General features: G+C 33.9%; 2 protein-coding genes and 1 long non-coding RNA gene across 3 annotated transcripts in view; 1 reads left to right on the forward strand and 2 right to left on the reverse strand.

The window, feature by feature from the left end:
* The first annotated feature begins 12,423 nt into the window (after positions 1-12,423).
* LOC143541438 (putative methyltransferase PMT5) lies at positions 12,424-15,400 on the forward strand. The gene is made up of 8 exons (XM_077034268.1): positions 12,424-13,054; positions 13,125-13,260; positions 13,337-13,577; positions 13,670-13,865; positions 13,948-14,111; positions 14,191-14,494; positions 14,952-15,084; positions 15,178-15,400. The coding sequence occupies exons 1-8, from the start codon at positions 12,537-12,539 to the stop codon at positions 15,325-15,327; spliced, it is 1,842 nt and encodes a 613-aa protein (XP_076890383.1). The 5' UTR covers positions 12,424-12,536; the 3' UTR covers positions 15,328-15,400.
* A 142-nt stretch (positions 15,401-15,542) lies between these two features.
* On the reverse strand, positions 15,543-17,021 carry LOC143541439 (putative pentatricopeptide repeat-containing protein At1g26500). Its single transcript, XM_077034269.1, has one exon. It carries the CDS (start codon positions 17,019-17,021, stop codon positions 15,543-15,545), a length of 1,479 nt encoding a protein of 492 aa, XP_076890384.1.
* A 2,617-nt stretch (positions 17,022-19,638) lies between these two features.
* LOC143541440 (uncharacterized) overlaps positions 19,639-26,861 on the reverse strand; it is a 288,504-nt gene continuing 281,281 nt past the window's right edge. The window contains exons 2-3 of the long non-coding RNA XR_013136755.1: positions 19,811-19,924; positions 19,639-19,726 (exon numbers count right to left, since the gene is read on the reverse strand). This is a non-coding gene — a long non-coding RNA (uncharacterized LOC143541440). The remainder of the gene's footprint in view (positions 19,727-19,810; positions 19,925-26,861) is intronic.

Raw genomic sequence — 26,861 nt, forward strand, 5'->3', positions numbered from 1 at the left:
GCAAGACCTGACACCCCACAACAACAAATATAATATTTTATAAGTGTGTCATGGTACAACTGTAAGGCACTAATGTACAACTAGTTCAAAAGGTTTAAAAAATGGTATTATAATATGAGTTGCTGGACCAGCATTGAAAGTGGGCCTCTTAGCTTTTATTTCTCTTCATACATATAACCACACAGGTATTTATTTACGTGTGCACATCACATGCATGCCTATATGTGTGTCATAAATCATAATTAATAGTGAAATTATTACATTTAAGTTCATAATATGTGTTTATATTATATACAGTACGATATGTATAAATTAAAATTGCATATAGTGTAAAACATAAAGTCCAATCAAAACAGTGTCAAAGCCGCAAGACAAACCAAATCGTACGAGGTAAAATTTTTGTAAGCCAGCCTTAATCACGAAGATCATAACATTATTAACATACAAAGATTACTGTTGTTTATTTAGTAAACTTGTTTGAGACCAGTGTATTACACGGGTAAATGATGAAAAATTAAATTTTAACCATTAAGTGAAATATAGTCAATAAAATAATCATATGTTGTTAATACAATTATAATTTACATTAAATTACAGAAATTACATAATTAAGATTACACAAATATGTTATAAATAAGTAAGACCTTCGTTGTACACTGCATTTGTGATTGTATTGGTCTGTATACATTGTTTATCAAAAATCAAAATCTTTATTTCATGTCTGTTTGTAACTCTTGATAAGTTAACATATAGGTCTGCTTATAACTCTTCTGTGTGACAAATAAGGTTCTTCAATTACATTAGATAAATGATAATGTATCCATGAAACTATCAAAAAAAATATTCATGCACATAAAATATCTTACATTTTAATCAATTAATATGATTTAATTTGAGATCACCTGCTCATGTTTATCTAAAAAATATGATATACCAGAAACCAAATTACCTGAACGTTGTTGATATAATCATCCTTAAAATTTTTAGAGCATGTTTGGGATTGAGTTTGAAATATGCTTATTGGCTTATTGGCTTTTTTTAAAAATGTCATTTTAAAAAGTCATTTTAAAAAGTCAGGATTTGAGGCTTTTAGAAACAACTGTTTTTTAACCTTTTAAAAATAATAAAAAATAATAAATATTTCTATTAGGTTACATTATAATAAGTGTGAATCTTAATGAATTTTTATAACATATTTTAAAAATAAAAGTTATTACTGTAATTTTTTTAAATAAATCGATATATAGCTTGATTATTTTAAATATAAGCCATAATAAACACTTTAATTATGTACTAATCAACATGTAACACTAATGTAAACCCAATTTGTCTTAGATAAACCATAATAAACACTAATTTATCTTATAAGACATATTAAATTAACTATATTTAAATGTATAAAAAAATATATAAATCAAGTCAAAAAATATATGTTTATAAAGCATTTTGGTCTGAGTTATTCAAGAAAATATTGAAAACTAAATATTGATCTTTTTATTGCGAAAACATTTTATGCTACACATAAAAGTCATATAAATAAAGAATTAATTTCACATGTACCCTTACAAAATGACAGATAGTTCATATAGTAAATCATTATACATATGAATTATAGTTATAATATTCGACTTCAATGATTTAATGATAAATACCAAGATATATATAATAGGTATTCTCCATGTTTGTAATATTTATACAAAATGTTTGGAGAAAATTAAGAAAATACACATTTTCTTAAGTTCAAATGCATATGAGAAAATTATTAAATCCAAATTTGAAATCACTCTTATATAAAAAATTATGCACTGTTGCTCGAATCCCAACTTAAATACAATTTTTAGTTTACCATACAAATCCAAATTCTTCGACAATGATGCACCTTTATTTTCTTTATTTGCAATTATCCGTGACTTTAAAATTTTGATTCTAACAGAGCTACAAATTCAATTTTTATATTTACCATTAATGTTAATAAATGAATCGGTTAGGATTTACATTTTATAAAAAATATTGAATTCATTTATTAAAATGGCTTAAAAGATAAGGACCATATATTAAAATTGGTTGAAAAAATGTGAGAATGGTTATGATATTGATAAGTGGCAAAAGTGATAGTTTTTTATTAGAGTAGATTGATGGTTGGTTGAGTTATTGCAGATATAACGCGCAATATATTGGTTATGATCAATACCTTTCATGAGAAAGAAAAGGAGGTAACAAATTTAAAGTTAAAAGAACATAAAGTAAGATCCTAAATGTTTCTGTCAATTACTATAGTTTAAAACTCACTCATTGGCTACAGCCAAGTTCCAAAATTGTCACAACCAACGGTCAAGCAAGTTTGGAGGGTGTCGGCCAATCCTTGAGTCTAAAGCCTTTATCATCCAACTTGGTTAGGCACACATATACATTTTTTTCTTTTTTTTTGAACGACTAATTTGGATCACTCACGGATCACTGGAGTATTATCGTGCCATCAGTGGTACCATGCGATCATATCCACCACCAAGCCACCAATTCAGGAGGAAACTCAATATTTGAGAAAAACCTCCTCTTGTGAGATTCGAATGCAGGACCTTATGGTCACTAAGTCTTATCCCACCACCAAGATACCATTAGACTAGAAATCCTTTGGTGGCACACATATACTACACGAAACTATTGATGATATAAGTCATAACTTAATTGTAAATAAAAATAAGGCTTAATTGTTGTTTTAGTTCATGTGATGAGACTCAAAATACAGGATGCAACTCCGTAGTGGATTTTTCGCAGTTATGGTCCTAGTGATGGTACTTTTTTTGCAATTGGGTCCATCATTAAGTCAACTATTTGGTTGACCGTTAAAATGATGGCAAAGTCGTATTTTCACGCATAACCTAATCTACCTATACTAATAAAAGAAAATAATCTGGACACATGGCATTCTAAGGTTAATTCACATTATCAAATTCCCGTCTAAATCACTTAACTTCTATTGATGGAAAAGAAGAAAAAAATACATTGGTTCTAAATATAGTATTGATTATAAATTCAACATACCGTATTAATTGGTCAATCTCTATTAATTGAATTATTAATGCTACAAATTATATTATAAGCATACTTAATATAAAAAAAATACTAACATATATAATAATTACGTGTTATAAAGATATTTTCGTTAAAATTAAAATATATATAAAAGAGTTTTTGTTTAAAAAGTACAATAACATTTAATTTTTGAGACATCTTCATATTGAAGAAAACTATAATAATTTTGTTTACTTTTTACAAATATTCAATGTTTAATAAGTCTTAAAAATTGTAGGCAAAATTTTCATTTTTTATATTTAGTATAAGACTACTGTGATAGTTGAACAACAGTGTGTTTACAAGGAAATCACGAAAGATGTTCAAAAAGGAAAATCTGGTGTCTTGTTTGGTTTATGGTATTTAGTGAAAAACATTTTTGTGAAAGACTTTAACTACATCTTTCAGATCTAAAGACCTCATTGTTTTAAATGTTGCTTCTAGTGACATATTGTAAACCGATTGTAAAACAACTCATTCTCGATTTAATATTAAAATACATTTGATGATATAAAACGACTATATTTTTAAGATATTTTTACATAATATAAAGAGACTTAATTATCTTTTATTTTATTTGTATTAAATTATTCGTTGTAATTTATATATGTTCTAAAGCTAGTATAATAATATTATCATTGCAGAAGCAACTTCAACTCTTATATTCTTATTCTTCTACTGTGAAACTACAAACCCTCAACAATCATCATGTCCCTTTGATTCACAGTATGTCCGTTAATCCGCACCTCCACGCTCCGGTCCTAAATCTGGTGCCGTTTCTGTTGAATTTATGCAAAAATGGGACGATGAGAGAAACCCTAGCTTCAACGTCATCATGTCCGGCGGCACTCCGCCGGTTGAAGCCGCGTGGATTAATGCTTATGAGATGTTATCGCCTTGTTGGCAATCCTCTAGTGATGGTGACGGTGGCCATACGCCCTCTGACAACGGGGTGACGCTTGAAGATGCAGATTTGGGAGACGGTGATTGATGGGGGGGGGGGGGGGGGGGTTATTAACAAGGGTGATTTCTGCACTTTAACTCTTTAGGTTATTGTAGTTAGACCCAGATCGGTTATTGGTAATTAACATTAATCTCCGATCATCCGTTAATATATCACAAAACCCAGATTGTGAAACAGTAGATTTGAGTAGAAAATGATAATACTGTTGAGATAGGATGAAATGAAATAGAGTGGGGGGGGGGGGGGGGGGCTATAAGCGAACCGCACGTTCGGCGAACGTCCAGTCGTCCGGTCAGCAAGAAATTCATTTATGTTTGTCCGTTTAATAAATGAACCGGACGTGGACAAAAAAATTTCGTTCGGTATGCTTAACGCACGAACACGGACAAAGGCCAAGTATGTTCAATAGTGTTCGTGAATGTCCGGTAACGTTCTTTCGATTACGTCTGTTGGATTTATGTTTGGAATTAAGTAATCGTTTATATTTGTCCATTAGTGTTCGTTGTCCATTAGTGTCCATTAATGTTCATGTGTTCATTTGTCCATTAATGTCCATTAGTGTCCATTAATGTTCATGTGTTTGTTTGTCCATTAGCATCCATTAGTATCCGTTTGTCCATTAGTGTCCGTTTACAATATTAACGAACGGACACGGACAAACTCAATTCTTAATGGACGGACACGGACATGAATTTTCGTTCAGTATAGTGTTTGTGAACCGGTCCGTTTTTCCGTAAAAAAACTTAACGGGCGAACACGAACACGCTCTCGTTCGGTTCGGTCCGGTCCATGTACACCCCTAAAGCCAAGTATTTTTATACAATTTTTTGGGTGTGGATTCTTCAGTAGGTTAGCTCTAAGATCGGTTGCAGATTGTTAGATTCAGTCATTTTAATAATAAAAAAATCCATCTTTTATGGTAAATTAATCTTTTATATTTTTCACATTATTTAGTTATTTGGGATGAATATGTGGTGTGTGTATTAAAATAAACATAACCAAACTTTTATTAACAATTATTTTAGTCCAGTTGCTTACACGTGTTATACTTGGTATGGTGATGTATATAAAATTATACATCTTTTCAGGGCTAAAATATCTCCAAAATAGCGTAATATTGGCAATAATATTAGAATAAATAACCACTAATATTTATAACTTCAATTTATAGGCAAATATAGCCCTAAAGAATAAAATGAACTGATATGCGAAGAAAAACAAAGAGAAATTGAGAAAACCAACTCAACACATCTCATGGTGAAGTAAGGCATGGCCATGTTATAAGCATATGAAGAAAAGACAAAATTCAGAAGTCACAGCATGGCCCATGTTAACCCAACATACCCCATGTTGTAAGTATAAGAGTAAAAGACAAAATAAAGATTTTGAAACTCAACACGGGCCATCTTGATATCTACACTCCCCAAGTTGATAGTGCAAGAGAAAAGACAAAATAGAAGCTTCTTGGATCAACACGACCGTGCCCAGACAAAACTCTCTTGTTGTACTTTCAGTCACGTAGCATGCGATTTTGACACATCTTGCTGACAAGGGCAGTTGGATGAACCTTCTGAAGATGAGATGGTCCATCTCATCTCCGACTTGGCGTCTAAGATAGGCTTTTGATGGGCTATTTAAACATGGTTGGCGGGTGAGACGGTCTGTATCATGAGCTTTCTTCTTATCCGGGTTACCTTTGATATGGACCATCTGAATCATTAGACGGTTCGTCTAATCTAAATATTGCCTAGTTACAGATTAGACCCTGAACTTTAGCTTTGGCTTAATTACATTAGGTCCTTCAACTTTTAAAGCTGTCATACTTTGTGCGAATTTTAGGAATGTTACACGATCAAAAGCCCTAAAACATCAGTTTGAAATCTACTAATTTGGAAAATCCTAATACCATTAAGTTTTTTTTTAACGGAGGACCAATGAGAATATATTTTTATAAGTTTGGGATCACCAGTTGGAATAAACTCAATTGATATTATTATCTGCCAATAACATTTAGTTGGGATTATTAAAATCCAATAAACCTATTTTTTATGAAAATTAAAAACAATTATATGTATAAGTGTATTTTCAAACTTTATCAAAACCAATTTAATTAACATTATAATTAAAAACAAAAATAATTAATGTTGTAATTATTATAACAATAAATAGAAACATCATAATGTAATCCACCAAGCATTTCAGTTTCATTTATCTAGTGTTTGAATTCAAAAAACTAGCGCGCCAAACCGAAAAGTTTGAAGTCGTAAAACAAAACCAAATACGTAACCAAGCGCAACATCTGAACATAAGTAGCAAATACCATCCCAAGAAAACAGAATGCGCAGGACCTTTCCTAGAAAAACCATCAAATGGTAATTACAATCATACCTTGACTACTTTTGTGAGGACCAAAATACCATTGTTAATTAAAAAATGAAAAGGGCATTTTTCACCTTAATGCAGCTGATTTTTAGAGATGTAGTCTTTCCAACCGATCATAGAAAACCACATGTATTTGTTTTCGGCTTTAACAGGTATGACGGTTTCTTCTCCTTCCCAATTCCTAATTTTATAAAGAATTTCTCTTGGAGAAACATCAAAATATGTCGGTACTTTATCCCAACCATCCGCAAAGATTATACTTATATCCAATCTTTCTAATTTCATGACATTGTGGAGTCATGTTTAATTTCAACCGTTTAAAAACGTTAGGTGATACGAAAAATCATACATTTAAAGTTTAGATTGGTAAACAATTAATATTATTAGATTAAACAAAATTCAATTGATTAAACCAATTTCAATAGATTAATAGTTAATATTGAGGTTTAAAGCGCCCGTACCTCTCTATTTCAATTGATTCATACAATTTCAATCGATTGGAGAGGTGATTAGGGTTATGGATCTTGGTTGCGAGGTTTGTGATAGAGAAAATAAAAGACATCTGAGTTATTTGGTATTAATAGATTCAGGAAATTTGGTTAAATGCAATGTTTTTCTAACCGGACTAGACATTGAGTCGGTCGTGTTACTGGATTACAGGTTGGGCCGGATTATAAAACCGAATGACTTCATAATAAATCATATATATGCGTGTGTTAAAAAATAACATTAAAAAATAGAAGTCTTTTTAACTACAAAGCTAGTTGGATGTTTAATAGATATGAAAAAAAGAGTATTATTTGGATGTTTAATAAGTATAAAAAGGAGAGAAAAACAAACTTGTAATAGTTTATGAAACGCACCTCAAGTTCCATTATCAAGTGGATATATAATTATTAAAGAAAAAAGATGGTTAACAACAATTCATTTTATTTGAGTATGTAAGCCATAAATATTTTAAAAATGTTTTGAGTTTAATCCACACTAACAAAATATTTTTCCCTAATGATTTTGTCAAAATAAATTAGATTGTTTATGTATTTATTTAATTTAGGAAATAGTCTATTTAATAGATTAAACTGTGAATTAATTTATAACAGGAATTAAGGTTAAATATAGAAGACAATCTGCTTGCCTATATGCACATCATATAAAAGGGATAAAGTGTCCAATAGAAAGTCTCCTTTAAGAGTACAAGTAGAAAATAGATTTTTTTTTGAAACGACCAACAAAGTAACGCCGGATACTCTGTACGTGGCCCCCATTGGCTAAAGGTAGCCCGAGCCGGCCATAAGTCCGGACGGACGGAGCTCCTAGCGGTCCACCTATTGAGGGATTCCCTGGATAAAACCCGACCCCCAATCCCGTCAAACGGCACGACAACGAGGAGCCGGTAAAACGGGGTGAGATCAGGACTCGAACCCTGGCAAGTCAGGGTCATCCCTCATATCTTCCATATAAATTGGTGATAGTGAGGTTTGAACCCCCTACTTCTCACTAGTAAAATGAGTGCTCTACCATTGAGCCACATCCAATTTATACAAGTAGAAAATAGATGATAAGCACAAAATTAAAAATAAAAAAATACACGTATTTGAAACCATGAATTCTTTTATCAACCTCAAAAACAATCCCATCCCTGATCGAGTACTCATATCAATTTTTCTATATGGTTCAAGTTTTTCCACCATTCCTAGTAGACATTTGTAGGTTTTGCAAAGACAAAATTCTCCTAGCTGAGAAATCTTCACTTTTGACTTCGATCTCTTTCTAACATAAGGCTTCAAGCAAGCGTTAAGTTAGCACTTATATGCCTTATAATACTTATCTTTTGTTCTCTTGGCATTAATCGGTGTTTATCATCAATAGTTAATTACTTAATAATATGAGATAAGCTACACTAAAATGTGAGAATATATCCGAATAACAATAATGTACGCATCATGTTAAATTTAATCACATGATGAGATACACGATGAGTCTCAATCGTCACAATATAACTCTTTTGTCCAAGTGACTCAACACAAGAAACATGCCACATATTCAATATTTAAAGGTGCAAACTATCTAATCTGTCATAAAATACTTGATATCGGCTAACTAAAGCTCTTGAGTCTAAATTGGAGTTCATTAGCATACAGGCTCAAACTTTATAGTTGAGCTTAACTAGCTTTGTGAGCTAAACAAACCTATTATTTATACAAGTATAGTTTTAAAATGAATATGATAGATAAATATTAGTAGATAATATAAGGAAAACAAATAAAAAATTTGAAAAGACAAAATGCCCTAGTGTAGAAATCACATAGGTAAAATTATGTCAAGTTTAGACATGCATCCAATCAAGTGACCAAATACGTGATAACTTTCTGAACGTTAAGGTCAACATCTATAAGATATGGTACGTACAAATGAAAATAAAATTATATATATATATATATATATATATATATAAAAGGGGAATTTCTTCCCCCTCACTAAATTACTATATTCAATTTACTATTCATTTTTTTAATATTTTATTAATTATTATAACCACTAATTCACTAATTATAATTCCATAAATAAAAATAATAGTTTTTATTTTCCTGATTAAATGATTTTTTTAAACTTTGCTTTCATATTTTTTATAGTTTGTCTTTACAATTATCGAAACTTTTTTCATGATTTCAAAATATTCCATCGTCGCATAGTTATATATCCGCGTTTCAACGTTTGATACCTAGCTCGCCTTTAATATATATATTTTTTGGATTATTAATTTATGTTTACGAATTTGTGTTGGTTCGCCGCTGTTACATGTCGGTCTTTGTGGTTCAACATATGATAATTTGCAGTATTTTAGCATTGACGGGTTTACTTCTTTTGTTTAGTTTCGATGTCGTAACTTGATACAGACTGACTTCGCGTTGACCTGCAGCGAGTTTATGGTTTAACGCTTTTACTTATGTTTTTTGTTTGATTTAATGGTTCCGTCGTGAAGCGCGAGATCCTAAATTATAGTTACTGTCTAATAAGCGACTATGACAACGTACGTACTTGTCAGTTTACTAATTTAGTTATTTGAGATCGAGCATTGAGATGTACGACACAATTTTTTCTTGATTAATTATATGAAAAATGGTTTATTTGTACTTTTTGTAGAACTGACATTTGGCCACCCCTTACTTTAACTTAAGGTTTAGTTTAATCACTTTGAAATCAACATCAAATACAAAGAAGATCCTTTTGAGATCCTCCATTTGGCACTTTTTATAACATGAATCAATTATTAATCAATATACAGATAACCTACATGTAATTACTACAATAAGCAATTTGGCAATTTTATACTAATTAATTAGCACAAGTAATTCAATGCAATAATTCAATCATCAGACTAACACACAATACTAGGAAAAAGCAAATGGTACCGGGTAGGGGTTTAGGTACCGGTGATGTTGGTATTGAAACAAATATTTCGGTACTAAATGTTTAAGAAAATCGGGATTGGAAAATTCAAGATTGGTACCGATATTTTCTGAATTTTTTCTACGACACTAATACTGTAACGGTATCGTAACAAGTATTTTCTGTACCAATACTAAGCTTATGAGAAATAAGAATCGGTATAGACATAAAAATATCGTACATTTCTACACAATGCAATTCTTTAATATAAAGATGACATTTAACCATTTATTGAGAAAACTAATACATATTTTTTTAATAATAGATATTTAATGCGAACACAAATTTAAATAGAAACTTTAAGAATCACATATACTCTTTCTTTTTGTTTTGTACGGTACATAAACTCATGACCCTCTATGAGATCAAAATTCGAGTATTGTGATGGGCAATATGATAGATTTAGGATTAAAACTAGCGGGTCTGTATTCGCCATTAAAAAAACGTACATGTGTTTAGCTATATTCTTTGCTTCAACTTTTAAAACCAAGATAATTATGCAATCCTATGTTCCACTCTCTTTTTTCTCTCCTTTGATCAACAAAAACCTACACATAAATTTATCATGAGGTTCAAAAATGAGAAATCTATCAATATGGATGGTTGACATCCTGTCTCAGAAAGATTCAGTCGGATATTAAGGATAGTTAACGTAATTAAAACATTTATTCTATTAATCGTGCCTTATATCATAAAAATAGAGCATAGAATTACTTTCTAGATTAAAAAAACATGCATTATCGTCATCTCGTCAGCCACCAACTCCAATAAAGGGTAGAATAGGGATAAAAGCATTAAAAGAATTGTTCCCATCATTTCGTTACATATTTTAAAGAAAGAAAATTACAATTAATTAATCGGGAATGTTTTGTGCATCATTAAATTTGGTTTATACTATACGCACAGGTGTTAAAGAGTGTTAAGTGTTGTTACGTTGTATCATAAGCCTATCATTTTATTGAGTGAAGGTCCGAAAGATAAGTCCTTATGCTATCCAGTGGCCGATCTAGACATAAATCTCAGGGGTAACGTTCAAATACTTATCACCCATTTGCTTACGCAAACCCGTATTGATAAGTTTTATTTTAGAAAAACATATTTCAACGGTTGCGGTGCAACCGGTAAAACTAACGCTAGCTTCAATATTTGATAAACAAAAGAAAACGTGACGTGCTTTCCGGTTTCCACCATTACACGATCAAGGTCACACATTCACCCAAATTTGAAAATGTATCATCTTACTTTAAAGTGTGATAAAAGGTCATACGGTCACCCGAAATACACCATATTTTTTCATTACTAAAATCATTCGGATACATTTCCAAAAATGCCACTATCTTAGTTCTTAGATATGTCAATCTTGGAAACGAATCTCAAGATTTAAACCAAACATATTTTATAACAAACTAGTTAAGACCTCACTAAATCTATTTCCAAGTCTTGAATTTGCATATCCAAAACTGTTTTAAAATTTTCAACCTCAAAATGATGATTATGTTTGTTTGTGTTTGATGTTTCTCATTCAAGCAAAAAGAAAAAAAAAGTTAATGATTTCCATTTGCTTTGGGCTATAAACTACGTTTGGGCTTTATTAAATTTGAACTTTTAAAATATGATATTTTGTTGAGCTTGTTTATGCAATAGTCTGTTTTTGTTTAATGTTTATCGTTCATACAAAAGAAAAAAAAAGATTTGTTGTTTTTATTTGCATTGGGCTACAAATTTGTTTGTGCTTTATTTAATTTGAACTCTTAAATTGGTTGGCCTTTTAACAAATAGGGGTAACGTAAAGAATTTTCCGGAGGTAGCGAAATACGAAAAACGACCCTTAAGAAAAAAAATTACACTTACGACGAAAAGTTGAGGGTTAGCGGCCGCTACCCCTACTTACTAAGTGCATCCGCCACTAATGCTATCATTTTTAGCTAGGCCGGCAAACCAAGTGAACCAACATGAACGATGCTTGTTCGTCGTTCCCTAACTTTAGCCCGAACACACATGAACGATCAAAAACACTTCACCGAACATATTTTCTTGTCTAAACTTGTTATTTCGTTAATATTCTATAAAAAAACGATCAACTCATCAATGGTGAATCACTGCGACTGTCACTGACCTTTTGTCCTCAAAAGCTGATTAAATCCACTCCACGGTAACTGTCACTTAATTACTGATTGCTGTGTATTTTGTTAGATTTGTACTAGATCTGTTGAAACTGAATGTAATTCTGTTAATTAATTGATGGTTGCAGGTTCATCTCAAGACATTTCAGCTGGAATTCTGATTATTAATTCAGAAATCTTGTGATCTCGCTTCTCCAGATTTGAATGCCATGGTATTGTGATGTGAATTTGTTATTTTCCATATGCAGTTGGAAATTAACTGTTTTATATGAAGTGAATTCTGTAAATTAATTGAGTATTTGATGGTTTCAGGTTGTTCTGAAGACATTTCAGCTGGAATTCTGTTGATTAATTCAGAAATCTCCGTGATTCGAGTGTCATGCAGTTGGAAATTAACTGTTTTCTGTTATGATAATATTGAAATAGAACAAGTTGCGTGGCTATGTTATGATAAGTTTCTGCTTTCTTAATTGTGGAGCTTATTTGGTGAAACAATAGTTTGTAAAGTTGTAAAGAAGGCTATAAGCCTGAAGTTTGAAGTTAAAATGGATGTGAGAATCCTCTGGTTCCATAAGCTGCAAATATTTTCAGGCCATAGACCGCCACGAAATTGGTTACTTCTATGTGTTGTTAGTGTTTTCGTGCTTGTCGCGTTATTAAGTTCGTCTTCTTCTGGTGCTTTCAACACTCTCACCACTAGTGTAAAACCTGAGGTGTATACAAACTATAGAAGATTAAAGGAGCATACGGAAACTGATTATATTGAGTTAAAAACTATTTCATCTGGAGCTAGCGATCCGAAACAAATAAGGTTATGTGGAAAGGAAAGAGAGGACTATGTTCCTTGCTATAATGTTTCTGCAAATCTGTTATCCGGGTTTAAGGATGGTGAGGAGTTTGACCGGCATTGTGAAGTATCACAAGACCAACCGTACTGTTTGGTTCCCCCTCCAAGGGATTATAAAACTCCCTTGAGTTGGCCGGTTGGTCGAGATGTGATATGGAATGCAAATGTGAAGATATCCAAGGATCAGTTTCTTTCTTCTGGAAGCATGACAAAGAGGTAATTCTTTTAATATGATGAAAATGAGTTATCATTATTCGTTCACATTTTTCACTTAAATCTTCTTTAGGTTAATGCTGCTTGAAGAGAACCAAATTTCTTTCCACTCAGATGACGGGTTGATCTTTAATGATGTCAAAGATCACTCTCGCCAAGTTGCAGAAATGATAGGATTAGGTAGTGATGCAGATTTTTGGCATGCTGGTGTAAGTATTATATAAATTTTATTACCTTTTTGAACATTTGAAGTATTGATTATTATCTTTCAATTGTTATCAACAGGTGCGCACCGTGCTTGATATAGGTTGTGGTTTTGGAAGCTTTGGGGCTCATTTGCTATCTTTGAAACTAAGGGCGCTATGCACGGCTGCATATGAGTTAACTGGTAGTCAAGTTCAGTTGTCTCTTGAAAGAGGCCTTCCAGCAGTTCTTGGCAACTTAATATCAAGAAAACTTCCATTTCCATCATTGGCATATGATATGGTTCATTGTGCACAATGTGGCGTTTCATGGGACCAAAAAGGTAGTTGCTTTTGTATATAATAAACTTTCTTGATTTGGGTAAAACTGTAAAAGTAATACTAATTCTCTTACAATATTGGTTTCGTGAACCAGATGGAATGTTTCTTATTGAAGTGAACCGGATACTAAAACCAGGAGGCTACTTTGTGTTACATGGAATTTCATTAAGTACAAAAGAAGGAAGCATGATTGAAGAATTTGCCCCCAAAATTTGTTGGACTTTGATTGGTCGACAAGAAGAAACGTCCATCTGGCAGAAAACTACTGATTCTCAATGTTACTCATCTAGGTGAGACTAGTGGTCCCATAAATTTCACTTTTAATGTTTGTGAAAACACGATTTATTGAAATTTATTTGGTTATGCATCTAGCACGCAGGGTGCCATTCCTCCTTGTAGAGAAGAAAATGAAGATATTCACTCGTATTATGAGCCACTTGCTTCGTGTGTAGATGCGACAACGAGCAAACGATGGGTTCCCATTCAGAACAAGTCTTCTAATTCCCAAATTACCCCTGCTGATCTGGAAATTCATGGTAAGTGTTGTTTACATGCAACTTTTAAGTACAAATTGACTCTAGTAAGTCCATTATTGATCTGTGTTTGTTTCTGCAGGTGTCAATAAGGATGAATTCTTTGAAGATTTTGAATCTTCAAGATCAGCTTTAAGAAACTACTGGTCTTTACTTACACCATTGATTTTCTCTGATCACCCAAAAAGACCCGCAGATGAAGACCCGTTACCTCCATATAATATGATAAGAAATGTTATGGACATGAATGCACGCTTTGGAGGCTATAATTCTGCTTTTTTAGAAGCAGGAAAATCAGCATGGGTGATGAATGTAGTGCCAGTTAACGAGCGTAACACGCTCCCTCTTATACTTGATCAAGGTTTTATTGGTGTTCTGCATGACTGGTAAGGGGTTAATTTGATTCCGTTTGATAATTATTTAGAAAGAAATTTTCCAAAAAGGGAATGTTGCATATCTTTTAAAAGCCCTAAAAAGGAAAATATTGCACTTCTTGTGGGTGCCTGTCAAAACTCAAATTGTCAATGTTTGATTTGCTTTCTCTCTCTCCAAATCTAGTTTTGAGTTTGCTTGTTTTTTTTTTAAATAATTTTTATATATTCCTTCTATTTTAAATTTTTAATAATCATAGATGTGAAGGAATAAAGCATGTGCCACTTTGTTTTAAGGCCAAAAAACAAAACAAATAAAATTATCACACATTGTCATGTGAATAAGTCTGCAAAAACTTTCCTACTCTTGATGAGCTGGTTTTACAGGTGAAGATGTTTTTTACTGTACCAACAAACTTTTTATCATAAGTTTCGTAAGTGTTTTCTTTCCTTGTATTCAAACAAAACACAGGTGTGAGCCATTTCCTACTTATCCAAGGACATATGACATGCTTCATGCCAATGGGCTCCTCTCACACCTAACATCAGAAGGATGCAGCATCACAAACTTATTTCTAGAAATGGACCGCATTCTACGCCCCGAGGTACTATATAATTTATATAAGCATATTGTACAATCTTTCAGTAGTCCTAATGAGATCAAAATTTTATTTATATCTTTTATGCTTTTTTCTCAGGGATGGGTTGTTCTTTCAGATAAGCTAGGGGCAATAGAAAATGCACGCGCAGTTACTACACAAATACGATGGGAGGCGAGAGTAATTGACCTTGAAAATGGCAGTGACCAAAGGTTGCTGGTTTGCCAGAAACCATTTGTAAGAAAATGATTTTTACCAAAATGGACATTATTCTGTATAGAATCCAATGATGTGTTACACATGATCAAAAGTTTTGCTACCACATATCCGAATTCATTTTTTTCTTTTTAATTTTGCAAAGGGATTTGTAGTATTTTATGGTTGTTTTCCCATGTTTTGTTCATTAATTCTTGTAATTGAAACGTTATTGTATGTTAAATGGTGGATTAGTACAAAGATTTAAGTCACCTATCTCTCCTTTGCTCTCTAGTAGCCATTTTCTGGCCATATCTTTCAAATATGTCTCCTAAATCAAACAAACCAACTTCTCTCAATTTCTTTGACATTGCATCAAACATAATAATACCTTCTTCATTGGAGTAATAGTGCAAGAATCTATTGTAGTCAAACCTAGGCACCTCGAGTCCTCGGTTCGTCACTCTCTCAATATACTTGGTTGCTTCATACGACTTCCCAGCCTTAACCAACCCACCGACAAAGATCGTGTCAAAATTGATCAAAGGGTCATTTCCCTTTCTCCCTCTCTTCCCTAAATGCCCTTGCAACAACATTACATACGTGTGCATTGTAGGCTCACACCCTCTCCTTATCATCTCCCTAAAAACATTTGTCGCTTCATTTGCCTTTTTCAACCTCCAAAGCCCCTTGACTAAACCATGATAAACGCTTATGTCCGGGTTATCGATCGCCTCTGCAATCGCGTACGCTTCACGAATCCTCGCTTTGCTCAAAAACCCATAAATCAACGAACCCAGTATCTCGCAATCTGGCTCTATCCCTCTTTCACGCATTTCATCGAACACCATTCGTGCGTGACCAAGCTTGTCCTTCCTACACATCCAACCGATCACAAGCTTATAAGTCGAAAGCCCCACCTCATCAATCCGATTAATCCTAACCGACTGAAAAAGCTTCATTGCTTCATCAAACCGATTCGTCTTGAAAAGTGTATCCATCATCTTCTCAACGGCATCAATCTCCACCTCAAAACCCTCATCCACCAGCAAATTCCAAATCTTTGAAGCGTCAACCAAGTCGCCTACATCACAAAACCCGCGAATCAAACACTTATACGTAAATCCATCCGGTTTAACACTACCACCATCTTTTAACTTATTAACAATGTACTTAGCTTCCTCAACAAGTTTACACCCACACAACATATCAACCACCTTATTCAAAGTCCCCAATTCATACCCATAACCAAACCCATTCATAATATGAAAAAAGTCAACGCATTTCTTCATCTCCCTAGCAGAAGCCAATGTTTTAACCACTATTTTATAAGTTTTATCGTTAACCAACTGGCGTTGACCGATTTCTTTAACCAAGTCCCATAAAAGGTCAATGTTTCTTGATTTTCCAATGACATCCAGCATTTTGTTGAGGGTGATGGAGGTGTGATTAAAGTTGTGAGTTTGGGTAAAGATGTGAAATTTGTAAATGGGTTTCCAAGAATATGGGAATTGGTTGCAGATTTGGAGGAAGAATTCATGGGTGAGGTGGAAGTTGCAGTGGTTGAGGGAGGTGTGGAATCTTGATTCAGGGGAGTTTTGTTGTTGGTAGAGGATGGTGCTGACCTTCAGGAGGTGCGATGGGTTCACTGGTGTTATGGGGTTGGGTGTGGTGGTGGTGGAGTTGAGGCGGTGGTGGAGGGAGGAGATGCTTGCAGAAGGGTTTCGAAACTGGATCCACCTGATCATTTTTCGGGTTTCTTGGCCACTGTATGGTTGGGTCTTAAAGTGTCAGTTAGGCTGTGCGGATCATATTTCCGACTTAGAAATGTAACTTAGCGGGGGTGTGCATGAGTCCGTTTGGTTTGGTTCGGTTTTGAGCTAAAACTAAGGGTGAGCAGAAATCGGGTCTACCCGAAATCACCCGAGAGCCGGACTGAAAATTAACCGAAACGGAACCGAAATCATGTCCTCAAAGAAGTTGGTCTTCGGTCCTGATAATCTCCACAATTCGGGTTCGGGTTCGATTATATATCTTTAATTTATAGCCTGCAAACCTAGAAAATGATGAATCACCATCTATAATATAACATAGATCATACATAATGCATCAATTAAAAAGTTACAGACAGATACGGTAGGTTTGCATTTCATCGAACAACTGGTGTGCATTCGTCAAAAACATTTTAGATGGGTTAAATTCAATTCCGTTCAGCCTCATAATCATAAGTTTAAAAAGGAATCGTCGTAAACATTGTTAATTTTAAGCATTTGCAATATACCTGCACGTCCGCCATGGTTGAAGCTCAGTGATTCAGGTTTGGATAAAGTGTGTCTTCGGTCCTCGTTATTCCACTTCCCCGGGTTAGGTCTGGGCCGAGGTTTTGGGCTTTTAAAAAGCGTTTGATTTTGGATTTTCCATTTGTGTTTGGAAATTTTCACAAAAATAAAGAATTTGGACGTAAATTCTTTTGTTACTTAATAACCAATTGCTTATTATATATTTGATCTAAAATATTTTTTTCAAACAATAAATGAAACTATTAGAAACTACTTCAAATTTTTTTAAAAAAAATCAAAATTTACGAGTTCGGTTTGATTTTTCTGGTTTTAGTTACACTCGAAACCGAACTGAAAATTCGATTTTTATGAGAACATAAAACCAAACCTTCTGCTTTTTTGTTTAATGCTTTAGAATATGATGTAATGTTTTTTTATATTAAATATTTTGTTTTCTAATTTTAGTTATCTTAATATTTTCAAAAGCATAGAATTAGTTTTGGGAAAATTCCTAACGGTGGGTGGTAGATGGTGGTGGTGAAGGACGGTGGGTGGTGGTGATGGGGTACTTAACTGAAAAACTTAACATTCGTTAGTGTAAAGGACTAAAACTGAGCCAAACATGCAAATAAAGGATAAAAAGTTAAACTCATTTTCAAAAATGACCAATTCCATAATTTAGCTAATTCAAAAAGATAAAAATCGTAATTTTTTCTTCTATTTTACTCACTTGAAAACATCCCAAATTCATTTAATACATCTAGGGGTATTCATAATTTAATTTGAATTCGAAACATTTGAAATTCGTTTCGATTATTAAGATTCGAAATTGTTTTTAAAAAATTCGAAGTAGATTCAATTCGTATTCGAGTATGGTAATCTAATACAAATTGAATACGAATTTATGATTTATTATTCGATTCGATTCGTAACTCGAATTCAAAATAATATATATATATATATATATATGTAATATTTATAAATACATATACATGTATATAATTTTTTTTGGGTCAAATCCATAAATAATAAATGTGCATTACAAAATATTTAAACCCTATAGCACATATTATTATTTTTTATTCCATACCATTTATATTTTAATTTTGAACTTACTATTCGCATGGTATTGTAACAACTTTAAACTAATATTTGTATGCTTTACAATTATGATTTCGGTTTTTGAATTTTTAACATAGGTCAACTTGAATCAAATCAAATTTATTCGACATTGGTCTGTATTCGATTCGAATTCGTGTCTCAAATATAAATTGAATCGAATTTCGAATATATACGAATACGAATTCGATTTGAATAGTTCAACTTTTTTACGAATACGAATAGCAAAAAAAAAAAATTATTCAAATTATTCGATTCGATTAACTTAAAAATTCGTTATTCGGTTCGATTAATGCCCCTACATACATCTCCTTGTCTTTTTTGTTTTTTGTCATTGCATTCCCTCTTTCGTGCTACATCACCTCCACCACCCCCACTAATCGCTGCCACCCACCCACCACCACCACCAGTCTCCACGACCCATCACCACTGCCGCCACCCACCACCCCCTAACACCCACCATTGCTAACCATCAGCACCACACCACCACTGCTAACCACTAGAACCACGCCATCACCCGTTGCGCCACTTACTACGGCCAACCATCATCACCGCCCGCTGCCCACCATCGCTACCCACCATTGCAACTGCCACCACCGCCTCCAACCCCCGAGACCACGACAGCCCACCACCCTCACCAGTTTTATTGTTTTTGTAAGATATGGATCCAAACCTACGCTTTCATTATATCAATGTGCATAAATCTTCCACCAATGCCAAATTTAGGTCTTAAAGGGCATGTAAGAATTACATTTGTATTGGCATACAGTTGCATTGCATGACGAATCAACTAACTTCTAACAACCACTATTGCGCGTGACACTGTTTCGTAATGTTTAACAACACTATCAGTTAACCAGCCCTAACATAATGTCCATGATCACAAACTCAAGGTATGATCCAAAGATAAGTCAAAAGTGTCAAAACAAACATAAAGATAGCATGTCTATCTACAAATCCTATGTTTCATTTTAAGATTCTTCCTTTGTAAAATAACTTGGTGGCAAGCTAAATTCTTCTACTTGTTTCAGGATCCCGGTCTCCCCGTCTGCCTTCTGTATATGTGATGCAATGCAAGATTGTAACAACATGATGTGATCATGTAAAAAGGGCAAACATTTTGTCAGTACCGCACGTACCAGCATTTCCAAGTTGTAGAAACGATCCAGCATCTGCAGGACATCTGAAGCAGAGAACTGCCTATTGAAGCTGATGTAGCAACATTATGGACATGTAAACAAACAAACAAACTACTTCGTGTGTGATGAGGGTGTTACCCATAAGTTCCGCGATAATATATAACTGATAATTGGAAATGGCAAAAACATCGCGTCGGGAACGGGTGAAAACGGATAGTCTTAGGATATATCCATAAAACAGGTTGAATAGGATTAACCCGAAACATTTGTGTGCCAAGTAAAAATTACAAAAATATATTATCACAGAAAAAAAAATACCATTTCTTATGAATAAAGAGATTTAAGGAGCAATTTCCAGCCCATATAACCGTTGGAAATAAACATAACCCGAATCGACCTATCCCATTCCACATGATAAATAGAGGAAACAAATGAACCTTCTTTGCATGTATTCTGTCAAACCGTAAATAATAAAATAGCGGTGTATTCGTGAGGCAAAAATAAAAAATATATAAATAAAAAAGACAATAAAAATCAACTGTGATTGTTGACTTTGATTTGAGTCAAAATGTCAAAACTGAAAAAGTTTTACCTCTTAGCTTTACAGGTGGGTAGATTTCAAGAGCTTCTAACAACTTAAGCTCCAAATCAACCTGTGATTGTTCCTGAAATAATCAACCACAAAGCAAACTAGTTAATAACACCCACACGTTGCGGAGCGACGCGTATTCGGTTAGTATCGTTTAACTTCGTGGCTGTACCGGCAGTAAACCCTGAAAATAAATTAGTAAACGTCCAACAAAATAACCTATCTTTTATAAAAATAAGCGAAGTGGGAAACAAAACGAAAATAAACGCCCAATATAGTGTCGGCACTCGTACACCTTATGATACAAACATATTTTAAATATTAAACGCGCAAAATAGTATTGACATTTGTATAACTTATGATACAAAATAACATATTTAAAAAAACATATGCCCAAAATAGTACCGACACACGTATAACCTATGATACAAAAATAAAATATTTTAAAAAGTAAATGCTCAAACTAATATAGGCACTCATATCACCTATGATATAAAAATAACATATTTAAAAAAATAAAGACTCAAAATAGTATCGGCACTCGTATAACTTATTATACAAAAATATAATATACTGAAAATAATACCGACACTCATACAGCCTGTGATATAAAAAAATAACATATTTAAACAACACTCAAAACAATGGCGGCACTCATACATACGATACAAGAAATAATTATAATAAATGTTCAAAAATAATAATAAATCTACGAAGATCACATGGGCACTCTTCTTTCGACACTCTTACAAAAACTTATGAAACAAAAAGTTAACATATTTTAAATACATATATATACAGGGGTGAGGGGTTAGGTTGAAATAAGAAGTTTGATTTTCCTAAGGGGCTAGAAAAGAGGGTATTTTAGTCTAACACTTAAATATCAAAACCCACTTACATAAAACTCAATTACATATTTACTCTCTACAACCACCATCACTCCACCGCCCACCGCCACCACAACCGTCACCCACCGCCACCACCTCGCCGGAAAAGTCCGGAAAAACACAATGGAAAACGCTAAGAAAAACACAATGTAAAAAACACAATGGAAAAAAACACAATGAAAAAAACACAATAAAAAACACAATTGTATGACACAATGTAAAAAATACAATAGAAAAAACACAATGAAAAAAAAAAACACAATGAAAAATACTAAAACACAATTTGGTAAAACACAATTTGTAAAAAACCCATTAATTTTTTTAAATTTTATATTATGATATGGTACTCATATGAAAGATAAAAAGACTCGCTATTATGGTGAATTTGTTTTTCAATAAAAACGTCGTAAAAAAAATTATGGACATTTTAAAATGATGGGAGAATTTGGCATGTGCCTTGCATGTGTGGAGAGAAAGTCAACAAATGTATTATTTCTTTTATGCCATTTACCTTGTGTTCACACTTGATTTCCCCTATACTAATCTCAACCCTCCATATTCAAAATCAATAGACAAGATTACCTCTTATTCTTCCTACAAAAACTATACTTCCTATTATAACCTAGCCCTAGGGGTGGGTTATAGTAAAAAGAGATATTTTCTAGGAATAGTAAGAATAATCTAGTATCTTGGATCTATGATCTAGTGGTTAAGATTAGTAGTTTCAAAAATACCAAATAGTTTTCTAGGATCTAGGATTTAGCCTACATAGTTCCCTAAATAGGCTCACACAGTTTCCTAACTCTAAATTTTATGTCCTTCCTACTCTTGCTACAAAACTATGTATTTTTATTTTAACCATTTTCTATATATATATATAGACAGGTGCGTATATGCCACGCGGACCAACCATCTTGCTAGCACAAAATGATTTTTCTTTATCCGCGCTTCGCCGCGGAGGCGTGTGCTTGATAGAGCAACCAACACTAAAACATCAACTCCGCTGCATTGAAAGGTTAAAGACAACGGAAACTAACTCAAGGATAAAGACAACGAAAACTAAAAGCTTTTGTTTTAACGACTTAATTCATTAAAACACATACTACTATCAAACAACTTTTGTACCATACTTAATATCTTGTAAATTAAACTTGTAACTTGCATATGTGCAACATATTTAGCAAACATGCACGCAAATTTGAAGATTATAATAAACACAATCTCAATAAAACTGTCCAATAGAAACTTAAGATAAAAAAACAAATTTGGCTACACTCAATAAAGCCATAACGGCTCACCCGCCACCAATGATTTCGAACTGGAAATCGGAAACGATAGATGATCGTCATCATAGGCTCAGACACATGATCATCATAGTTGCATTCAACCAAACCGAAAAAGACCACTAACTCATAATCGGCAATCATAATAACCCACTGTCAACACAAATCCACCACCACCAAGGGTTTATAATCTAAACCCGGCAACGGTAGATGATCATCCTTGTTCTGAATATCATCGTCAGATACATGATCATTATAGCCGCCTTAGACAACGAAAATGACAAAAACACGGAGTAACAAATGGCGATGAACTACAGACTACAATAGGCAGCCACAAACATCCACTGCTACCACAAATCCACCGCTACCAAGGGCTTCGAATCAAAACTCGGCAACAATAGATGACGGCTTCCCTACAGGTGGCCTCTCCGTCCACCCGACCACCACCGCCGCTTAGGGTTTCGTAACGAACCGGCAATGGAAGATGAAGCACGTACCCCATCCACGGGTAAACGGCTAACAACAAAACAACCATTAAAAGAACAGTAAGAGGCCGGTTTTGAAACAACGTTGGTAAACCACACAATCGCCCATCGTAACCCCACCGTAAGCATTCCACACCAAGGTAGCGTAATCAAATGGCCACCGTCAACGGAACACCCTCGCTACCATAGGCGGCGTCGGACGACCGTTGAAAACGGGAATCCGACGACTCCAAAGCCAGTCGCCACCAACGGCATCCCTAATGTCTGTCTCTTTGTGAGTGTGAAAAGAACAAATATCACCGGAGAAGAAGTAACAAATGTGAAAGACCATATAACATATATAAGTATTTAGAAATTGAAATTGTCTGCTATTAACAAATGTGTTTTAAGATAGGAGGTGAGGTTTAAAATGTCTACTATCGTCAGAATCTGAGGAAACACATTATTCTTTTTAACGGCTGTAAGACAACAATTTCATGAACAGTGAATTGTGAGAGAGGGGCAAGTTTTGCTTTTTGATATATATATATGTATAATATTAGGCGGGTGACCGCGCGATGCAGCGGGAAACACATACCTTGGTAATCATGTAACAAGTTTATGGGTATTCGTTGTTTGAATTAAAACCGTAAAACCATTCAAGCTGGTCAATGGCTTGATTTCACGGTTGATTTTTTTCATTAACTTCTGGCCGGTCATTTTTGGTTTTCGACGAAAACCCGTTGCTAACGGTTATGCCCACGATTTAAGTTTGGCCTTCATACTTTTTGTGAAGCCGTTACAAATTCGTACAACATTAATTTGAGTTTATGCTTTATACTGAAAATTGGTCATATAAAACCGGGCCGGTTGGTAAACTTATTATTGAAGCTCAATGTGTGAAACCAAACCATTAGTAGCGATTCAGTTTGAATTTTCAACGATGAAGTCTCGGTTTTCAATGAAAAAATATGAACCGGCGGTTTGACTTATTGCTTAACTTAGAAGCTGTTAAAACCGAATTGTGAACACCCATACGTAACATCCTAATTTTAATTGGAATAAACTATAGCAATACCATATCCAAATTAAAGACAATAAAATGCTCATTTTTATGGTGTAATTTTCTTAAAAGAATATTAAGATATGAAATAGTTACGGCCGCTGAAAAATCATTGGTGGGAAGTTGGTTAACAATTAAATTTAAAAGAAATACATTGGCAAAGATGAAGGTCCAAAGTTGTAACTATTTCTTAAATTTACAAAAGTTGAGTAAAGTTGAGGGGGTAATGTTGTAACTATTTATAGCAATATTTTTTAATGGACAACTTTGTCTTTATCTTACATGCTATATAATGTGTGCATTATGCATTATAAGTTGTAAATTACTTAAAAAAGAGGTGTCTTAATTTGCCCATGACTTGTGTATTATATATAGTATAGATAATAACAATAATAATAATAACAATAATAAATGTCCAAATATCAAATCTGCACTCTTATCACTTATGACACAAAAAATTAACATATTTGAAAAAGAAAATTAGATTTTAATAAGCCCATATTTTTGCAGCAACCTTTTACGCTAAGGCTATGTGCTATGGTGGAGGGCATCGAAGCCCCGCCACCGTGCCACGTCATCGCCACATGGGCATCGGGGGCATCAAAGCCCCAAGGTATAACGCCCCTATATGGCGAGGGGGCATCGAAGCCCTTTAACATACTCCCTCCACGAAAACCTACCCTTGCTGGAAGCTTTGTCGCGTTTCCATTCGCCTTCGTACATACAGCCGTCGGACCATAGGTACTTGCCGGATCCGTGAGGTACATCAACGAAGAAAAGATTATGTGAGGTACATCCGTGAGGTATGTAGAGATGCCTGGATTTCTTCGTTGATGTAGAGTCCACGGCGGCCGGAGGTCACACCTGGCTATCGTCGGATTTCTTCATCGTCGGATTTCTTCATCGAATTCCATATTTGCTCAAATCTGGACTTCACACCTGGCTATCGATTTCATAGGAAGGGATATTGGTTGAGAGAGAGAGAGCGAGAGAGAGAGAGCCCCTCCGCGCCGGCCGTCCAGAACACGCCCCACCCTCCGCACCCCCACCGACGGCGCCCCCCGGCGGTCATCCTCCCTCTTCCGCGCCCCCTCCCTTCTCCTTCCGCGCCCCATAGCACGTAGTTTTCATTGGACTTATGTTAAAAAAAAAAAACTTAACTCCATTAAGTTTTTTTCAAATTTCAAATTGAATTTTAAAAAAACTCATGTTCTCCATAAATTAAAAATTCAATATTACAAAAAATTAAAAACCAAATTAAAAATTAAATCAAATAAAAAATCAAAAAATAAAACACAAATAAACAAAGGGAAAAATCCCATAATAACCCTTTTAAAAGAGAGAAACAACAAAATGACCCAAATATCTTGAAAATTCTCAAAATAACCTAAAGAATTTGAACTGGGGCGACGCCATGGGAGAAGCTCCTTAATATGAGGCAGCAGGCCAAAATTTTGAAATTATTGAGGGACTAGGCCAAATATGGGAATAATGTTGATGGACACGACCAAAGTTTTGAAAATGTTGAGGGAGCATGCCATATTTCTTACTTAACTTTTCTTCTCAAAAAACAATCTTCCTAGAAAGTTTTTTTTTATGTTTCCTACCTAATCTGTAAAAATTCTCAAAATCTTGGAAAATGTTCCTTTTTAATTTCGTCTTGGGAGACGCATTTAAGAGGAATTTGTTCCAAGAAGACAAGATTTTTATTTTCTTGTTATAAGTTGGAATCACATCCACACCGACAAGATTTATTTAAAATCCATCAACACCGACAAGATTTAAGTAAAATCTGTCCATATTGGCAATATTTTGGTTAACTAAGTTTCTTTCCTTAATCATGTTATTACATCTGTTCATTATCACTTGTTTATTCATCTTCATCTTCTTCTTTCATTCTTCATTGTTACTTGGCAATATTTTGGCAACATTATGGACATGTAAACAAACAAACAAACTACTTCGTGTGTGATGAGGGTGTTACCCATAAGTTCCGCGATAATATATAACTGATAATTGGAAATGGCAAAAACATCGCGTCGGGAACGGGGTGAAAACGGATAGTCTTAGGATATATCCATAAAACAGTTTGAATAGGATTAACCCGAAACATTTGTGTGCCAAGTAAAAATTACAAAAATATATTATCACAGAAAAAAAAATACCATTTTTTATGAATAAAGAGATTTAAGGAGCAATTTCCAGCCCATATAACCGTTGGAAATAAACATAACCCGAATCGACCTATCCCATTCCACATGATAAATAGAGGAAAGAAATGAACCTTCTTTGCATGTATTCTGTCAAACCGTAAATAATAAAATAGCGGTGTATTCGTGAGGCAAAAATAAAAAATATATAAATAAAAAAGACAATAAAAATCAACTGTGATTGTTGACTTTGATTTGAGTCAAAATGTCAAAACTGAAAAAGTTTTACCTCTTAGCTTTACAGGTGGGTAGATTTCAAGAGCTTCTAACAACTTAAGCTCCAAATCAACCTGTGATTGTTCCTGAAATAATCAACCACAAAGCAAACTAGTTAATAACACCCACACGTTGCGGAGCGACGCATATTCGGTTAGTATCGTTTAACTTCGTGGCTGTACCGGCAGTAAACCCTGAAAATAAATTAGTAAACGTCCAACAAAATAACCTATCTTTTATAAAAATAAGCGAAGTGGGAAACAAAACGAAAATAAACGCCCAATATAGTGTCGGCACTCGTACACCTTATGATACGAACATATTTTAAATATTAAACGC

The sequence above is a fragment of the Bidens hawaiensis genome, unplaced genomic scaffold (genome assembly GCF_021521415.1).
Source record: "Bidens hawaiensis isolate Kalapana, Puna unplaced genomic scaffold, B.hawaiensis_p1.1 tig00012594_1, whole genome shotgun sequence".
NCBI classification, from domain to species: Eukaryota; Viridiplantae; Streptophyta; class Magnoliopsida; order Asterales; family Asteraceae; genus Bidens; species Bidens hawaiensis.